This window comes from Pinus tabuliformis, chromosome 5_2 (genome assembly GCF_031772625.1).
Source record: "Pinus tabuliformis cultivar Carrire ecotype Pingquan chromosome 5_2, CPIR1, whole genome shotgun sequence".
Classification (NCBI taxonomy): domain Eukaryota; kingdom Viridiplantae; phylum Streptophyta; class Pinopsida; order Pinales; family Pinaceae; genus Pinus; species Pinus tabuliformis.
The window spans coordinates 279,583,727-279,604,210 of NC_142306.1; the positions used below are offsets into that span (position 1 = coordinate 279,583,727).

The 20,484-nt window shown below is 39.0% G+C and overlaps 1 protein-coding gene across 1 annotated transcript in view; it reads left to right on the top strand.

Moving 5' to 3' along the window:
- LOC149158606 (bifunctional bis(5'-adenosyl)-triphosphatase/adenylylsulfatase FHIT-like) overlaps positions 1-20,484 on the top strand; it is an 86,277-nt gene that overhangs the window by 65,197 nt on the left and 596 nt on the right. Inside the window, exon 4 of the mRNA XM_089436269.1 lies at positions 20,383-20,481. Coding sequence (XP_089292395.1) covers positions 20,383-20,481 — 99 coding nt within the window. The remainder of the gene's footprint in view (positions 1-20,382; positions 20,482-20,484) is intronic.

Genomic DNA, 20,484 nt, shown 5'->3' on the forward strand with positions numbered 1-20,484 from the left:
CCTATTTTAGCCCATACAAGGCTTTCTTCAATTTGCATACATGAGACTTCTTCTCATGTGTCTCAAAGCCCTCTGGTTGTTCAATGTATATGTCTTCTTCTATCACACCGTTCAGAAATGTCATTTTAACATCCATCTGATGAATCTCTCACCCCATTTGTGCTGCAAGAGATATCATGGTTCGAATAGATGTATACGTGGCTACCAGGGCAAAGGTCTCTTCGTAGTCAATTTCTTCCTTTTGAGCATACCCCTTAGCCATAAACTTGGCTTTGTATTTCTCAACACTGCCGTCTACAACGTATTTAATCTTGTAGATCCATCTTGAACCTACCACTGATCTGTCTTGAGGCCTTGGCGCTACCTCCCAGACATCGTTCACCATTATGGAGTTGTACTCCTCTACCATTGCATCCAGCCAAACCTGATGTTGAGATGACTCTTGAAAACTGGTAGGCTCCCCATCCTGAGCTACTAATGCCTGATATCTATCTGGTTGTTTTCGCTCCCTCTTGTTGTTCCTTGGCGCACCGATGAAGTCCTCTGCATCTCGCAGAATCTGACGAAGTTCCCTGCTCGTTCTTCCTTTGCCAGCAAGTGCTTTTGTTATCTTCTCCTCATCTTGTGATTCTTCTTGACCTGAGGAAGAATTCTTTTCTTCCGTTGGTTGAAGAGGTTTGACCAACGGTTCCTCTTTTGACTGCTCCTCGGAAGGCATTTCTCGAGATTTCCTGAAAGCCCTGTCTTCCATGAACTTCACATCTCATCGAACTACAACCTTCCTGCTCCCTGGAAGATAGATTCTGTATGCCTTAGTGTTCTCGCTATATCCCACTAGATATCCTTTCTCTGCAGTTTGATCCAACTTCTTCCTCTTTTCCTCGGGTATGCAGCAATATCTTGATCATACATCATGGCCCTAGCTGCTTCTACAATAGTCCTGTTCTTTCTTTCTGCTACTCCATTCTACTCCGAACTGTAAGGAGTTGTCCACTCTCTTCTAATGCCCTCCATAGCGCAAAAATCAATGAAGTCCTTATCGACATACTTTCCACCATTATTTGAGCGCAAAACTTTTATTTTCTTCCCAGTCAGATACTCCACCAGAGCCTTGAACTCTTTGAATCGACAAAAAACCTCATCCTTGGTTTTCAGAAAATAAATCCAAGTTTTCCTTAAGTGGTCATCAATGAAGGTGAGGAAGTACTCAGCACCACTAAGAGTAGTAGTGGACATGGGTCCGCAGATCTCTGAGTGTATCAATCCTAGAACACTCTTGGCCCTGTTTTTACTTCTAGGAAATGCTGCTTTGGCATACTTTACTAGAGCACATCCTCTGCATACATCATTTCGTTCTGTACTAAGATCCAGAACTCCTGTTACAGTGCTCCTGAGAATTCTCAGAGCCCCATGGTGCAAATGTCCTATTCTTCTGTGCCATAGTTCGTTCAAATCCTTGTCCCCATGACTGCCTATTAGTGCCATTGGTGATTATAATTGTAGCCTCTACAACATGTTACTTTTGATCCTGATCTGCACTTTCTTTTTCCAGCTCGGGTGTTTGACGTATACTTTCTCCTTGATGAAGAAAACGTCATAACCTTTGCCTTGAAGTTGCGACACGGAAAGTAAATTCATCCCCAATCCTGGTACATGTAGCGCACTGGTAGCATGAAACCGCTCTCTTGTTTCTGTCTAAAAACTATGGTACCCCTCCCTACTAGAGTACACTTTACCTTGTTCCCCATGGTGATCTAAAAGTTCATCTTCTCCTCCCAATAATCTAAGAAACATTCCCGGATTCCCGTCATATGCCAAGAGGCTCCACTGTTTATATACCACACCTCTGATGATGCAGAGCTAGTCACACAAGCCACTTCTTCTTCTAGCCTAGAAGCCAACATAGAGAAATCAAAATCACTTTCTCTTGTGCAGTTTTTTGAAAATCTATGAGAGTCTCTTGACGTAGATGCCTCTGCATCATGATTCGACCCATAATTGATTTTCCTTTCCTGTCTCTGATTGCTTCCTCTGATACCATGTGAAAATTCTATCACTGCAACAAATGATTTATTTTACCTACTTATTTTCCCAATAAGTTATTTATGAAAATCCTTTTGTAAACATTAAAATAAATTATGCTGCAGATATCGCACCATAATACAGAAACAAAAACATGCACAAGAATTAACACATCGACACAAATATTTTGGACAACAGTCCCCGGAAAAATCCAATGTGGGAAAACTAGTGCAGCAAGGGAGGATTTTATTATTCAACAATTCTTCAGTACAATTGGGTGCCAAACTGGCTTACCCAACATAGAGAAAAATTCTTCAGCGCTTCTCCCAGTCTCAGCGTCAGCCTGGCTGACCTCTGCGTAGCTCCCAGACTCTCTGCATCAGCATTGGGCCTCTCTGCGTCACCCATGCAGGCCCTCTAGTGACTGCGTAGTCTGCTGCCTCTACGTCTGCCTCTCCAACCTCTGCATTGTTCCCCTGGTGCTGTTCCCGACTCTCTGTTCCATACTTGCTACCTCCTGCTGCTCTCTAGAGTCTAGACCACTAGTTCGAATTTCTTAGCTAACCCCGCTCCAGAAATCGAACTAACTGATCTCCCTCAGTGTGTTCTCCAACTGACCCTCAAGCCTCTTCTTATACTTTTCCTGTTGGTCCTTCAACGACCGAGATTAAATCTCTAATCAACGACTAAGATTAGATTTGGCTTGATCTATGACTTTTGGAACCTTCTAACCTAGTTTTATATTAATTCCCATTAATATTTTATTTTTCCTAAGATTAGACTTAAGAACTCCATTAAAAATTTTAATTATTTTAATATCTCCCAAACCAGTTAGAATCTGCCCAAACCATTTCTGGGTCTTGGGAATTTCATGTGCTTTAGCCTCTCCACCAATTTTCATGGCTAGAGCACATCTAATGCTACCCCAAATCAACATTCATGTAATGAAGAATTGTTGATTATGTAGAATCTATTTGTGGAATTTGTGATTGAGATTGGTGTAATTTTTGCTTCCATTAATTGTGTTAAGAACCTAGTTGTGCATTTATTTAGTAGCTTTGCAATCTGCTAGGTTAATAGAGTGCCACGTACTAAGTTCACAGGAAATTTAATAGTAGTTGTATAAAAAAAAAGAGAGAACATGGTATAAATTTCGAAATGCGAAAGAAAAATAAAAGGGATATTAATGATAAGTTGAAAGCCAAGGAAGCTTGAGTTCAATTCCTTTGGTATGAGGCCATCACCCTAAGTCTTAATTTAATGGATGCATAACTAAAGAAAGTACTTAATTGAATTATCCCAACCTTTATGCAATGAAATGGATATACATCAAAAGGGGACTTGCAAATCAAGAAACAAACAATACAAAAAAAGACAAAGAAAGGGGTGTAAAGACATAATGCCAAGGAAAGGTTAAATCGTTGCATGAAACACTCCCTCAACAAAGGCAACCATGCGGATGATCATTACATGTGGCCTTGCATGTCAAAGATACCATTCCCATGAAGTAAACCTCAAGCAATATTGTAATCATTCACACTTACACCTTGAGTTGTTTCTTGAGAAGTACTCTTAATATTGGGTACTAGCACAACTAATAGTGTTCTATGATGGTCCTCTCATACCTAAACCTTGGCAAGTTGCATAAAGTCATAAGCTAGTGTGAATTTGAGGAAGATACCTAATGTGATCTACTTGATAGCTTTTACACTAAATATGACCCATTTTTTATGTTATAATGACTCTTGTGTACATGTTGGTTGGTCACATTGATTCTTGTAGTCCTTACTTCTTGATGATGGCACAAACACGGTCCTTTGGATGACATTAATGATCTTCTTCCACACTTCATTGAGGAGATTGTGTTGAAGCTAGTGATAGCTTCGAAAGGTTTTCTACATAGGCTTGGTGTCTTAGCATGTAGAAGATGATTTATTGCCTCTTTGGGTGCTTACTTGGTGGAATAAGTGATTTATGTCTTCTTTCCTAAATCTAAATTAGGAAAAGTACAATTATTAAAGTCAATAGATAATTGTGGACTATTAAGTCATTTTCTAAGGATAAATAATTTTTTGTTGTTGTAAGTTTGGTAGGACTACATTTCATCATGTCCAACTTCTCACCCCTATTGGGGGGATAGCACAAGATTTGAACCCAAGACTTCCGGTTCGGTGAGACTTCATTTCCACGACCATTTCCAATTGAGCTACCCCAAGCGGACCTAAGGATAAATAATTTAATTATTTAAGTGACTTAGAAATAATCTCAATCGCTGATCTCCAAGATGTTCTAGAAGGGAGATGAGGGTTAGGGATTTGGACTTAATGAAGATTATAAAAGAAGCCTAGCGAAGAGGTGAAGACACACAAGAACTCAAGAGAGCGATTTTCTCTAGTGCGAGTGGCTCAGTGGATTGGAGCATAGGGGAGGAGAAGTATGGGAGAATTGAGGGTGAATCCAGGAGGTTTGAGTTGAGGAGATTGTAGGGCCGAGTTGCTAGAGGAAGGTTGATTTGATTTGGAGAAAGCCAAATTGTTGGCGATCGAGGTTCCCTGAGGCGCAATGATAGCACACAGGGAGGGCGCAGGTTGATTTGCGAACTGATTGATTGGGCCGAATTTCTCCAGGTCGATTTCTTCTAAAGGTTGATTTCCAAGGGGTTGACTTCATCTTGTTGGGGTCGAGTTATAGGTTCCAATTATTGTATTTTTCCTTGTATCTCTATGGGTTGAAAACCCAGATTTTCCAGATTAATAGATGATGGAGAATTGTTGTGGGGTGAATTATTTGTGCAATGTGTAATTGATTTATCTGATTTAAGTTATGTTGCATATATTCATTTATAGAAGTTAAAAATACCAATGATTTTATTTTTTCAGTGATTTAGTATTTATTTGGCTAAATAAATAAATTGCAGGGAATAAAATTAATTCCCACAAGAAAATAAATTTGGCTAGTATTTGGAAAATTTAACATGGCATTAGAGCTATCTAGAAGACCCAGAGAGAGAGAGAGAGATCTGAGATCAGGAGGGTTTGCAAATGCAAGTTTCCTTTTTACGGCAACAAAATTATTTTCTTAAAATTTTGTAGCTAGTTGTTGTGGCTGTGGTCGATTTGTGAAGATGGTATCCTTGAGAAGTTTGCGGTATGAAGACGGGTTGGATGGGGTTGCTAATTTCAGTTCATGGAAGGAGCGAATTACCATGATTCTGAAGATGAATGGTCTGTGGACTCTCGTAAATAGAGACATTCAATTTCCTTCAGATCCAAACCTTACATCGTAGCACAATCTTAAAGACATGAAAGCAAGGTGCATGATTTTGGATGGTGTGAGGGATCACATAATTCCTCACATCTCAAGGAAGGACATTGGACGTTAGATGTGCGTAGCTCTGACCAGTCTTTACCAGAGTTCAAAAGAAAACAGGAAAATGGTGTTGCAGGAGAAATTGAATAGCATCATAATGAACGTATGTGAGACTGTGACATCTTACTTCACGAGGATCCAACGAGCTCATGATGAGCTTGCAATTGTTGGGGAAACAGAGTAATTCAGAGCTAGTAAAAGTTGCTTTGATGTGTTACGTTAAGCACTGGACCACTTTTGTGGATGGGATCCTTGCTAGGAAACAACTTCTTGATTGGCGCTGGTTGTGGGATGATTTCATCCAGAAGGAGTTCTGGGGGAGCTCATTGATCGAAGGACAACGAAAGGGTACTGAGGAGAAAGGTGAGCTTGCTCTTGTTGCACAAGCGAAAAAGGGCAAAGTGAAGGCTAAGCATAACCAGAGTGGAGGTGGATCTTCACAGATTAAAAAGGAGGACATGAGCAAATTCAAGTGCTTTCTTTGTCACAAGTTTGGGCATTTTGCCAGTCAGTGTCCAAACAAGAAGAAGGGCAAAGGAAAGACAACTACAACCACCACTACACAGGTGGAAGAGATGGTTGAAAAGTTTGAGAACAACTTTTCCTTGGTGTCATGCCTTTTTGGAACCATCATGAGAGGTGTCTGGTTCGTGGACAGTGGAGCATCTCGTCACATGACGAGATCTCAAGACGTATTCACCAACATGACTAGGGGGCCTAGGGATGTACATGTGGAGCTTGGTGATAAGGCCAAGTATGCAACATAAGGCACTGGTAGTATTGAGTTTCAGATGGACTCCAGGTGGTATCATGGAGGTGAACGGAGTATTGTACATATCGGGTTTGGAGTAAAATCTCCTTTGAGTTTTAGCCATAGAAGATAGAGGACTAGAAGTCAACTTTTTTGGAGGTAAGGTGGCTATTAGGGCGAAAGGAACTGATCCCAACAAGAAGTGAATGATTGGGAGAAGGGAGAGGGATCTCTATTTGTTGAGAGGACAATTGGTGAAGGCTCTCATACATAAGAGTGACAACCAGGGTGGCATATGGCATAGGAGGATGGGACACCTACACTACAAAGCTCTACCTATGTTGCAAAGGATGGTTATAGGTTTTCTAGAGGTGAGGGTGGAGCATGATGAAGTGTGTAAGGGGTGTTTGCTTGGCAAGCAGGCCAAGGCTGCGTATCCTCACAACAAGACCAAATCTAAGGGAGTGATAGACTTGGTGAACTCAGACATTTGTGGCATATGTTTGTGACATCGATCACATGGTCTTTATACTTTGTGATGTTCATAGATATATTTTCCGGGAAAACTTGGATCTACTTCCTGAAGACCAAGGATGGGGTCTTCGATCGGTTTCAGAAATCCAAATCTCTTGTGGAGAACCAGATTGGGAAGAAGATTAAGGTGCTGAGATCATATAATGGGGGTGAGTATACCTCCAATGAGTTTCAGGATTTCTGCAAGGAAGTAGGGATTAGAAAGGACCTCACGGTACCTTACAACCCTCAACAAAATGGGTCGCTGAGAGGAAAAAATAGGACCATAATGGAGGCAGTGAGGGCAATGATCTATGATCAAGAATTGTTTATGTTATTGTGGGAAGAGGCCTGCAATAAAATTGTGTACATGCAAAACAACCGGGGTGGATTTCCAGGGCACAAGATGGCCAGGTCATGGGAGTAGGTTTATGTCATCAAGGGTTCAAGGGGAGTTTTGAGGAGTTTTTATGGGGTCCAATGGCATTCTCTTGGCATATTCTATCATCTGCACAACTTGCCTTTCATTCTGTTGCATTCCGACAACTTTTAGAAAACGAGGTTATTATTGGGTCTTAATTAATTAATTTCTCTTGAGGTGGCATTTCGGGAGAAATATTTGATGGAATACCTCAGTTTAATAGCTCGTTGGAACCAGAATGAGAAGATCTACAAGATGGGATGCTAAGAAGTGACTTCCAGTGGTCGGAGAGAGTATGGTGGGAGATTTACTATTTTCCTTGATTAAAAATGGCTTTAATTAGTCATTTAATTAAGGAAAAATGATTAATTGGAGGAAAAAGGCCAAAAGTGACTTAAGTGAAATAAAATAAAATTAAAAGGTCACTTAAGATAAAGTCAATGGAGGAGCTTCTAGAATAATAATAAAATAATAAAATGAGATGCTTCTAGAGGTTTGGGGATCTATAAAAGAGGAGGAGGAAACCATTTGGAGACATCTTGGATTTGTGTATTGTCTTTGTGGTGAGGTTTTGAGAACCTAGTTCTCTACTTCAGCAGTAGCCCCAGGATGGAAACCCTTGGGTGATTCAGTGAGAGTGGGCGAGCACCCATCTCTTCCCTTGGTGGATCCATTCAGGGTTCACAGGTTGCAGTTTATTGATTTTCAGTTTGTTTTGGAGGCCAGTTGCGGCATTATTGTAGATCTATTTGGGGCCATCATCTCAGCCATATTCCTGCTCTTGTACTAGCTTATTTACATATTAATAAAATAAGGTTGAGATCTTTTGCATGTTTATATTGTCTATTATTTAATTGCAGATTCTATTTCCCGTTTTTCCATAAATTTTGTGGTTTAATTTGTGCAAATTGTTTATGGTATTGACAACTTAAATTTATGAAGTTATTTTTTGCAAATTTTATATTTGGGACATTATAGTGGTATCAGAGCATTCCTTGTTTTGCTGTGAAATTTGTGGTTCGATTCGTAGAAATTGTTTATGGCGCTGATGGCTAAATTTTTTGAAGCAATTTGCTGTTAAATTTATATTTGGAATATTACAGTGGTATCAGAGTATGATTTTGGCCAGCTATGGGTTAAAATCAAAGTTGTCGTATTGTTCCTAAAGAATAAAGGATACAAGTTTTGGGTTAAATTTCTTAGTCTATTTATCGGAGAATTATTATTGCAGAGGATTTCACAAGGTGCCAAAGAGAACATATTGGATGGATTAATATTGGTTTGTAGGGCTGAAATTAATGATCATGTTGGGAAAATTTTATTCTACTGCGCCGAAATTATATTGTTGGGCTAAAATGATTTTTTTGGTGGAATTTATTTTTCTAGACCGAGATTATTTTGCTAGGCCATATTTATCTTGAAGGGCCAAAATTATCTTGCCGTGCCAAAATTCTCTTACTGGGATGAATTTCTCTTGTTGGGTTGAATTATTTTGCAATGGCAAAATTACTTTTGGATATTTTTCTGAAGAAATTTTATTTGTTGAGGCCATATTATTGTTCCAGTTATCCTAATTATTTTCCAAAGCCAGATTTATCTATTGGGACTGAGTTTATTTGTTGGGATGATTTTAATTCCTAGAGCCCAATTTATTTGTTGGAGCCTAGTTTATTTACCGGAGGTCTTGTAGGAGATTTCTCTAATTTGAGCCAGTGATTTTGTAGTGAAATTGCAGGATTAAACAGTTGGAGCATTGTGGTGCAAATATATCTTACTTGGAGCAATGTGCAGATCTGGGCAAATTGGGAAACTAACACTAAATTGGGACTTTCCAGGTCAGCTAGAATTTGTCCAAGATTTTTTTGGGCATTTTTGGGTTTTATGAGAGGAGTTCGTGGTTAAAATTTCAGAATTTCCCGGTTAGTATTCGGGCTGTAAAACAATATTCTTTCAGTAGTTCGTTTTATTGGTAAATTGGGTAATTCACATCACTTGGTGGGCTTGATCTCAGCTTAGATTTAAGCCAAACCATTTTTGGGTTTTTATGGTTTTGGTGTGAGGAGCTCGAGGTTAAATTTTCAGAATTTTTTGAGCAGTTTTGAGGGTAGAAACTTCGGCTCTTCATCAGTAACAACAACAATATTTTTTGGGCGATGCATGCTACTAGTTTGGGCCATTTCCAGCACTTGGGTCTACTTCATTTCACCTGGGTTTTGCATGCATGCAGTGTGGTATCAAATTCATTTGAGCATTATAATTCTCTCAAGCATTTGCCTCTCATACTTATTTATGTTGCAAGTGTTTCCACTTTATTTGCAAAGTGTTTGACAAAAGTACTACTTGCTAACTGTTTGTTAAAATTTCTCAAAGAAAGTTTTTAATATTTGCTAAGTTAGTGAGAGAGTATGGTGAGTCTACATGAGGTGTTCATATTTGGACCCTTATCTAATTGTTGAGAATTTTTTCAAGTGAGAGACCTTTGTATTGAGTTAGCTACTATTATATACTTCTATTGTTGTTGTCAGTCAAAGTCATGCATGAAATAGCTTGATGTACTTGTCATTCTTCAGCTAAAACATGGATCAAACCTTCATAAATTCCCTTTATAAATTAGTAGCAAAAATCAAAAGATCCCTTTCTAAGGGGATACTTACTTTGCTACAGTAAGAGCAACCACAAAAAGAACATGAATTTGGGCCCAAAATTTATGCACTTGGAACAGATTTAAGATGTATGGGGGTTACAACAAAAGCCCTTCTCAAACTAGAAGAAATTACTTCACTCCTCTCCAAGGTGCATTAGTCAAATGGGAAGAGCTTGATTTCGGCTCTAAAACCAGCTATGCTTGCTCTCATACAACACAAATTTTTGGAGCATCCTTGTGTAGGGGTCAAAGTTCCAATTGCTCCTTGACTCAGTAGTATCATGATGCTGACCACACCTGTACCTCCTTATAGTGATGATATAATGAGGAGACTCTTCAGATTGATAGTGGATACTTTTCAGGATTTGGATAACAATGATGGTCCTACCTTTGGGAAGAGGCTTGAGATTCTAAAAGTTATGACCTCATGTTTGAGTTGGAGTGTGACGATTTGATCTTGCAGTTGTTTCAATGCTTCTTCAACATTAGGAAACATCATCTTGACACGGTCATAACATACATGCAATCCATTTTGTCTTCATGCATGGGAGGACAGGATGCCATTTGCACAGAGTTACAATCTAGATTGTTGGCCGTTTGGAGGGAGGAACAATGGGTTTCACTTGCTTCTTATGAATTAGCAGAAAGGTTGGTTAAGCAGAACATTCATTTGTTCAAGAGACAATTGACCCAGGAAGAGTTGAGGAGGATTGGTGGTGACCAACCATGTAGCAAGAATAAACTAAGGAGGAAGGGTCTTTGCTTCATTTGCAAGGAACCTGACCACTCATGCTTGACTGACATTGAGGAGATGAGAGGGGTAGAGTAGGAGGAGATTTCTTCCGACTTTCAGGATGAGGATTCTTCTTTGGATGAGTCCATGGGTTCATACGAGGATGCCTATGGGGAGCATGAGCAGTCATGTGGAGTTGTTGACAACAAGCCAGATTTATATTCTGGTGTGTATGATGAGCAGTCAATTGATCCTATGAGAGACATTCAGAGTGATGAGTCACCGGTGATGATTCAACATGGAGAGCACGTAAAGGAGCGTGGGTCAATTGAGGAAGATGTTATATACATTATGTGTTGCCACCATAAATGAAAGTTCATGATGTCTTTAATATTTCATTGCTTAAAAGATATGCACAAAATGTTAATCATGTAATTGACTGGTCTGTGTTACGGGTGGAACCAGAGGGAAAGTTCCAATTGAAACCTTTATGCATCTTGGATCAGAGAGAACTCATGCTCCATATTTAAGCAATAGAGCAAGTCAAAGTGCAGCGGAGGCACCTTGGGCCTGAGGAAGCTATGTGGGAAATGGTGTAGCAAATGCGGGCAACTTATCATTTTTTGTTTGCTGGTTGAAGCAAATGGAAATACCTTGTAAATTTTGTACAAAGTTGTACGTATAAAGCTCCATATTAGTTGTGCATGGTTTTTAAGCATGTGTTGTTTGTATATGTTTATTGAACACCAAGCACGATGTTCCCCCAAGATGGAGGGGACTATGACAACCACTGGTTAATATTCCCTCATTGTAAATAATTGTAATTAATTAAGAATGTTGAGAGAAAGGGACACAAATTTCAGATTGCTTGAGGAATTTGTGTTGAATAATGTAACTAGTGTCGGTCTTCATAATTATATTTGAGTCATAATGTATTGTACTTGTCAAAAGAAAGAAAAATAAATTTTATTGTAAAAGAAATTGACTTATTAAAGCATGGGTTTCATGCTTGGGTCAATGATTAATAGCTCAAAGCCTCCATTGTAGGCTTCTAGGGTTTGTGTCAAGAGTCCTTGTCTTTGTCATCATGTAAAAGACACTTCTTGGGCTTTATCAATCAAGAAAGAAATTTATTTTAATGTAAATTAGGTCATTTAGGCCTCCTCCACCAAGTCGACCTCATCAAGGGAATTCAACCTCCCAGATTCACTATATATTGACAACTTTTCGACCTCATTTGAAGCACCGATCAAGAAGTTCGATCTGCAGTAGCTGGAGACAGAAAAGAAGAGCAAAATTCCCAAGGAGGAGAAAACCCTAGTGAAGGAGAATGAGACATTTTTCAAGTAAGAAGACATTGTTTTTGTCTTTCTTTGATTCGCACGTGCAAAATTTTGAAGTTGCGGGGAGGCCAAAATTTCAGATCTGCGGTAGGGCTAAAATTCTAGACACTGGGGGCTGAAATTCTGACTTGAAGCTGGATTGAAGCAGTGTTGACTTTTATGTTTGGTTCATCATCTTGGAAGGTTGACTTGGTGGAGGAGGAAGGTCTTTTGGTCTGGTCTAAGGTCTTGGATTGTCTCAAATTTGATTTGAATCTGCTAGTGGAAGAGTTTGACTGGTTTTTCTGCTATAGAGGGGTTTTAGCCCTTGCTGAGTGCCTATATCTGGTGTCCTTTATCTTCATGTTTTGATTTGATGATTGCTTGATGAAAAGAAGAAAAAAGGAAGAACTTAAAGAAAGCTAATAAGAATACAAGAATATCACAAGTAATTGTCAACATAAGAAAACCTTTTTGGCTTTCTGATTTTCTGACAATTTGTTGATTTAAATATCAGTCATAATTGGCTAAGAAGCTTAAATGGGCTAACTATGCAATAAATTAACTGCAAAGAAGAAGGACAAGCCCATGTGTCTTTTAGCTCTAATAGCAAGCAAATAGGACAAAACATTAAAGAAGGAATGGGTTGTGTTGTCCAAGGCAATTGACTGTGTGGAGCCTCAAAAATGAGAGATGGTTGGTTTGTTGAAAAGGCACGAAAACAAGGTGGAGAGTAGAGAACTCACTCTCACACGCATATGCAATGGAAGAGAACAATGGTGAACACTAGGAAAAAATTCCTCCAGGGAGGTCAGAGGTGTAACAAGAGAGAGAGAGAGCAATGATCAGAATCACAGTGATCGAGCCCTGGAGAAAGTGAACCAGTTGAGGAACCCTCAAAGAGGCTTGTTGAGTGAAAAAATTATAGAGAACAGTGGCTTGCTTATAGGCTAAAGAACCCACTGGAAGCTTGCGGATTGATGAACCTGCTGGATTGGGAAGAAACACTGTATTTCTGAGGTCTGATGAACCACAAAGATTTTCCTTGGGGCTGAAGCTTTGGTGCTTGACTCACTGATGAAGTACCTGGAGAGGTGACCTCTTTACCCATCAATAGCTTATCCATTGATGAACCTTCCTTTGATGTGGACTCTCTTCTCCTGAAAGTGAGCTGGGACTATCTGTACTGTGGTATCGTGGCATGGATGTTAATCATGTCTGTAAAGTCTAGAAGACTAAGTGGAAGCTTGTGTAGCTGGTGGATGAAGGCAGAGTGACCTTGTGACATCCTGTTTTCACTGTGAATATTGGTTAAGTTTCCTCTCAAAAGTACTCCACCTCAAGCACTAAAATCTGGCTCGGGGTGACAACTACAAGTGAATGTCGTTGTAACCTGTCTAAAGTTGGGTGGAGAGTTGCCATATCTCTTTATTAGATAAGTACACTCTTATGTCTTTGTGCATGTAATTATTATGTCTCTGTTTATTGCACTGAATGAATGTCATGCTAATGTTGGGGAGTGTTGTTTCTTGCGTGAATGAAGATGTCAATACCTCGTGTAAATTTTTTAAAGGAATGACTTGTTTCTTGTGAATATTTATGGGATCGAAATTAACCTAAGTTGCCTGTGTATGAAGAGATGGGTAATCTCTGTTTATGATAAATTATTTGCGTTGAAATGTCTGAATCTTTGGCCACTGTGTTGACAAATCTGGTTATACCAACATGCAAATATGTAAATCCAAGCCAGGTTGAGGTGCATTTAAACTTAGGAGGGATAACACTCGTTTATATCTATGTTTATAATATATATATATGTGTGTGTGTGTGTGTGTGAGTGTGTGTGTGTGTTATTTTTTGCAGGGTGCGGGCTGAGGAGCTTTATAAACTCATAAGTATGACAGGCCAAATTTTGGAGTTAGGCCCCAAATTATTACTAGAACCATCGTAGCCAAGACTTCGATTAAGTCCTTTGTAAAACCACCAAATTCAAGCTTCGTGCATATGGATCGAGTTGGGGTTGAGTCTTAATACTCTTAGGGTGGGGAATAGCCCCAAACATTCATATAGTATAGATTTTGCGGGCTGGCATTTAGGGCCCGGATTAGCTAGGAGGATTGAATCTCATAATTTGAGCAACTGGACGCTACGTCCAAGGGCAGAAAAGAGGGGAAATTTGGGCCATTGGTTGGACACCGAAGGTTTACCTCGACATTTCAAAGCAGAGGCATGCTCAACCCCATCGGGGCTTAAATGTCGGGAAATCGTGGCAAGGCGGGACCAAGAGCTGGTTCGTTCGATGTAACTCGATGAAGGATCATAATGTGATTTATGCTGTTACCAAGGCACAAAGGGTTTGGCGGGATCCAGGGCCCGCCTGGTAGGTGTCATGGCCAGGAGAGGTATGCCCAAATATATATATTACATATAATACATGGGTGCGGGTCCTTCATGGCCACGACACCACCCACATGACAGCGTTCTCCCCCCAGCTCTGCCACGGCATAAGTGCTGGCTCACTATGCCATGTCCTTCGGGTGTTTGGTACCAAATGCTACAAGACACTGCTGGGGAAATAACATCAGGGTGATGTGTCCTGTCCCGAGTCCCCACCTCACATGAAACACAACTCTTCATTCACCCTGCAAAAATGGGCATACCGGTCCTGGCCACAACACCTACTAGGCTGGCCCTGGATCCTGCCAAACCCACTGCGCCTTGATAATCGCATAAATCACGTTATGATCCTTCATCCAGTTACATCAAACGAACCATCTCTTGGTCCCGCCTTGCCACGATTTCTCGACATTTAAGCCCTGATGGGGTTGAGCATGCCTCCGCTTCGAAATGCAGAGGTAAATCTTCTGGGGTCCAACTAACGACCCAAATTTTCCCTCTTCTGCCCTTGGATGTAGCGCTCGATCCCTCGAATTATGAGATTCAATCATGTTGGCTCCTCTGGGCCCTGAACTCTAGCCCACGACATTTGTATTATATGAAGGTTTGGGGCTATTCCCCACCCTAAGAGTATTAAGGCTCAACCCCAGCTCGATCCATATGCATGAAGCTTGAATCTGGTGGTTTTGCAAAGGACTTAGTCGAAGTCTTGGCTACGATGGTTCTAGTAAGAATTTGTGGCCTAACTCCAAAATTTGGCCTGTCATACTTATGAGTTTATAAAGCCCCTCAGCCCGCATCTTGCAAACACACACACATATGTATTATATACATAGATATAAACAAGTGCTATCCCTCCTAAGTTTAGATGCGCCTCAGCCTGGCTTGGTTTTACATATTTGCATGTTGGTATAAGCAAATTTGTCAACACAGTGGCTAAAGATTCAAACATTTCAACGCATATAATTTATCATGAATGAAGATTAACCATCTCTTCATACTCAGGCAACTTTAGGTTAATTTCAATCGCAGAAATATTTACCGGAAACAAGCCATTCCCTTAAAATATTTACACAAGGTATTGACATCTTCATTCACGCAGGAAACAACACTCCCCAACATTAGCATGGCATTCATTCAGTACAATAAACAAAGACATGATAATTACATGCACAAAGGCATAAGAGTGTACTTATCTAATAAAAAGATTTGGAAACTCTCCACCCAACCTAAGATAAGCTACAATCAGATTCACTTGTAGTTGTCACCCCGAGCCAGATTCTAGTGCTTTTGAGAGGAAACTTAACCAATATTCACAGCTAAAACAAGATATCACATGGCCACTCTGCCTTCATCCACTAGCTACGCAAGCCAGTGGACCTCGTAAAGGGGTCTAATGAGTATGAATGGTTCAACAACGACCATGTGGCTAATGACTTGGATAGCCATGTGGCAAGGTTGAGGATGTGGAACTATCTGATTGGCCAAGACTTTAATCAATGGTATCTTTTGATTCGAGAGTTGGATTGGAGCAAACTTTATATCGTTGGAAAGGTCTCGTCGACACGAACACAACGATGTTATCCATTTTAAGTTCTGAAGTGGTTGAAAAAGATCGAAAAATTTAGATCCCATTTCCATAGCGTGACATTGGAGGTTGGGTCATAAGAGCCACTGCCTCCTTCTAACCTTAGTAGGGTCTAGGGTTAGTGAGGGGTGTGTTACACAGGCACTGGTTGTTTTTTGTTGATATAAAACCTATAAAATTAAAATATTTTTCCTTTTTATATCTCCTAGGCTTTTTAAGGCAAGTCGCTAGTGCTTTTTCTAGGTCCAAATTATCTGTAGGGTTATTGTGGATGCATGTTTGTGAATGAGAACCAAGGGTTTACCTCCTTATAACTTTTAAAAACACAAAATCTAGCATTTATTGTGGTTGGCTTTCCCATAATGGGGTTGATGTCATCTTTCCATCATCTATTTTTTGCTTTGGGAACCCTAAACCCTAAGCGAGTTTCAACTTGAAGTCTATTTTAGGGTTTATATTATCTATCTATTGATCTAATCTTCAAGTAAACTCTTTCGTTAGATTTTATGTGTCTTGGTCTTTCATTATCATTGAATATAAATAAACCCTCTAGTCTAGGGGTAAGATACGTAGCTCCTTTATAAAGAAGAATTGAGCCTTATCCAATTCTAGGTATCTTTCCCTAGCTTATTTACATCACATGGAACCTTATAACTAGATTATCCTTATAGGTGAATACAAGGAATACTCCATTGTGGTGAAACTCCACTAAATAGCAGGAGGAAGATTGATACGGTGATTGTGGAAATCTCCCTCATTATTGCTACAGGATCTGGCCCTCGCCTCGTGAACCCCTCACAAGGATTGCTAGATTTTATGGCAACATGGTCCATGGAATTGATTTGAAGGCCGTGTCAATCGAGTTGATCGTGTTTGAGTCAACTCGGATTGGTTTTCAAAAGTATGAGTGAGACATTACACCTTTTTGTCAAGAGACATATCTCTTGGAGCATCACTACACTATTTAGGAGATGTCACCCTTATTTGTTCACTTTACCCACACGTGTGACCTTTATGGAGCATTTATTGAGGACGACTTAATGATTGAGCATTTATTCTTCATTGTAGAGGCATTTTGGGAGGTCAACCTAGACCTATTCACTTTGTAGCATGGATTTTCATATGTTTTAGGGGATTTTTGTGGATATTAGCTCTTGTCGAGGTATAGCGCTTGATTTCCCCATATAAATAGAGGAAGCACTACCTTCATATGGATCATTGTGACTTTTAGAGATCAATGTTATCGGAACTGAACTGGTGATCGAACCAGAAAACCCTATGAATCGGGTACTAGTTGGAACTAGATTGGAATTAGTAAAAAAAGCGGACCAAAAAACTATTCGACCAAAAACACATAAAATATTCAAATTTTAAAGAAAAGCATATATATTCATGTGCATCCATATGAATCCAAACCATATATAGAAAAATATGTACAAGTTTTCATTTATATAGGAAATAAGAGTACATATAACCAAAATAGCACTTAGTGCAATACATTTATGAACCAAAAATACATCAACAAAGAGGCTCTAGATGGCCTATGACGTCAAAAAAGTCATGCTACATCAAATACTTATCATCAAAATCATTGCCCATATTGGGATCTTCATCATCAATATCACCCTTTAAGCATTAAAGTAAGATATAAAAAGCTTCACATGCCAAATCGACATTTTGTTTGAGGGATGGGTACATTTTTACAAGGGTCATGATAGAGGAGTTCAAAAATCAAAGCCACTAACACCAAGGTGCATAAAGGGTTTGGTGCTTTTGATTAAATGTTAGTTCCATGTCCTTGTACATGACAAAATCCAATGGAAACATTGCAATCCCCCCAATCCTGAAATCTTGAAAGCTATTAAGTCTGTTGGATTTTGAATGAGATCTAAAATCTAATTTCACCATATGAAATCCAATGAAGTCAAAACCACTCTCAAACATCCTAAGTCAATTAATGGTAATGTTAAAAATTTAAGAATGTCACTTTTACTTTAAGAATATAACATTACCATTAATTGCATCGCAATAGGAGGGCCACATGCTTGAATATTATGCTGCCCCACTCAAGAAATCTTGTATTTAAAAAAAAAATTGTGTTTGGAACATCCTTGGTCACATTATACGAAACCGGCCAGTTCAGTCTACCACTGGTCGATTTAGTACAAAACCAGCCAATTCGATCCCAAACCAACCATTTACGATTCAAGACCTCGAACTGCACCGATTTGATCCCCAAATCGGTCGAACAGGCCAGTGCCACTAGTTCCTGTCCAGTTCTGATAACACTGGTGAATTTGATTATTGAGGTGCAATTGCTCACCTCTAAATTTGTGCACATGTTTTTAAATGCACTTGTTTCGGTGTTGGGGAGTTGGACTGATTTATACTTTGCTCATAACTCTAGTCGAATAGCTTTTCTTAAGTACCTTAATAAAATCTTCCCATGTTGTAGAATGCTTGATACCTTGTTCTACTAGCCTAATGCTATGACTTCTCTACCACATATCAAATTTTCCTCCAAGTTTTGAAATGTTAAATTTGTATATTTTCTGAATATATAAAAGTAAAGGTAGCAAAGAACTTTTGTATGGGTAAAATCTAGTGATGTAGGGTTTCATGTTTAAGATTACTATCATTTTTAAGCCTCTTTTCCCAACCTTAATATTTCTCCAAAGCTCCCCAATGATGAGTTTGATGTGGATGTTATGTTTCTCCCAATTTATTGGAACGAAACTGGCGATTGAACTAGAAAACCCTATGAACTGAGAACCAATCAGAATCGGTAAAAAGAACTGACCAAAAACATATAAAATATTCAAATTTTAAAGAAAAACATATATATTCATGTGCATCCATATGAACTCAAACCATTTATACACATATAAGCAAAAGTTATCATTTATATAGTGTGTAGGGGTGGACATAACCAAAATAGCACCGAGTGCAATCCATCTCTAATCTGAAAATACGTCAACAAACAAGTTTTAGATGGCCTCTAGCATCCAGGCGTAGAGTGTTTGAATCAGTATCATTCCCAGGATGGATTTGTCTATCCAAGAGTTCTACTTTTTCATATTGTATATTTCATCTTGTATTGCACGTAGAACATGCTTATCTTTGTAATATGACCTTGGATAGGACTTCAGAGGGGATTAACTCGCAAATTGAGGGACTATTTTTAACTTATTAAGCCTACAGTCTAGGCAACAAGAAAGCTTGATTTTAATGATACTTTGATAAATGGAGACCAACAAACGAGACTGACAAATAAATTGTTACTTCAAACTAAATGTGTTTTGGGAGTGAACAGCTAGAACAAGTTAGAGAATTACCTTTAAAGGAGGCAGCATGCATTCCATTAGAAGAATAAGCAATGCATGCTTCTGAATGCGAGGTTTGATCAATGTAATTGAACATTTTGAAGCGCTTCTTGTACTTGCATACCAACTTAACTAACATGATCGTTCAATTTTTTTTGCTGTTGTTCATATTGAAGTAGAATGTAGGGTGTTTTGAATTGATCACAATTTTCTCACATTCAATTTAGAATATGAGGACTTCTGTATTAAGAAAAAATATTTTTCTTTGAAAATATCCTTGGGCCCAAAAAACATGGATGACTGGAGTGACCTTTCTAGACCAGACTGGGATTGAAAAGCAGGTAGCCTTTTAGGGAATGAATTCCTTTTGCAACATTGTGGCAGTTGAAGTGAAATTAAGAGCAGGTTGGGAATTATATTGGAGATTGAGTTATTAGTGAATATGCATACCCAGCATTTCATTGAGTGCATTCTCAGTCGGTAAATTGGGATTTAAGGTAGGTGGCACAAAATGCCAATAAGTTGTCAGTAAGATACATCTAGGTGCTAGAAGACACCTTGGTAGAATGGCTAAGAAGCAAATTAATTTCAGGTCACTTAGGTGCAATTATGACTGGAATTGAAAAGCAGGGAATCTTTTAGGGAATAAATTCCTTTTGCAACATTGTGGAATTGGAAGTGAAATTAAGAGCAGGTTGGGAATTATATTTGAGATGGAGTTATTAGTAAATACTAAATTTGCATACCCAGCATTTCATTGAGTGCATTCTCAGTCTGGAAATCGGGAGTTAAGGACCAAGGTAGGTGGCACTGTATGCTATTAAGTTGTCAGTAAGAAACTTCTAGGTGTTAGAAGACATCTTGGTAGAATAGCTATGAAGTAAATTAGATTTAGGACACTGAGGAGCAAATAGTTGGAGGCTAGTGATTTGAGGAAAGGTTTCCAGCGTATATTTTTTGCCTAAAGAATTTCATTTATTTCTAGTTTCAAGGTGCAATAGATTCTTGAAGTGAACTAGAATGGAATTGAAACAGTATCAATATTATCTCTGGGTATCTACAGCGATTTTTTGGATTGTATCATTATTGATGATTTCATTTGCTGCCTTGTAAGACTGAATGAATTTTGGATGAGTTAATAGAAAACATCCACCTCTCTATTTACGGTTATATTATTTGTTTTCTTGGTGTATTTTGGTTGCTCTTATGTGCAACATAACAAGAAGTATAGGGAAGTGTAGATATTACCAAAGAAATATCTTTCAGGTCTCCTATTTAACTTGTGATGCCATGTTATAGGATGGACCTGAAGCTGGTCAGACAGTTCCTCATGTTCACATTCATATTCTTCCAAGGAAAGGTGGCGATTTCGAGAAAATGGACGAAGTTTATGATGTGGTA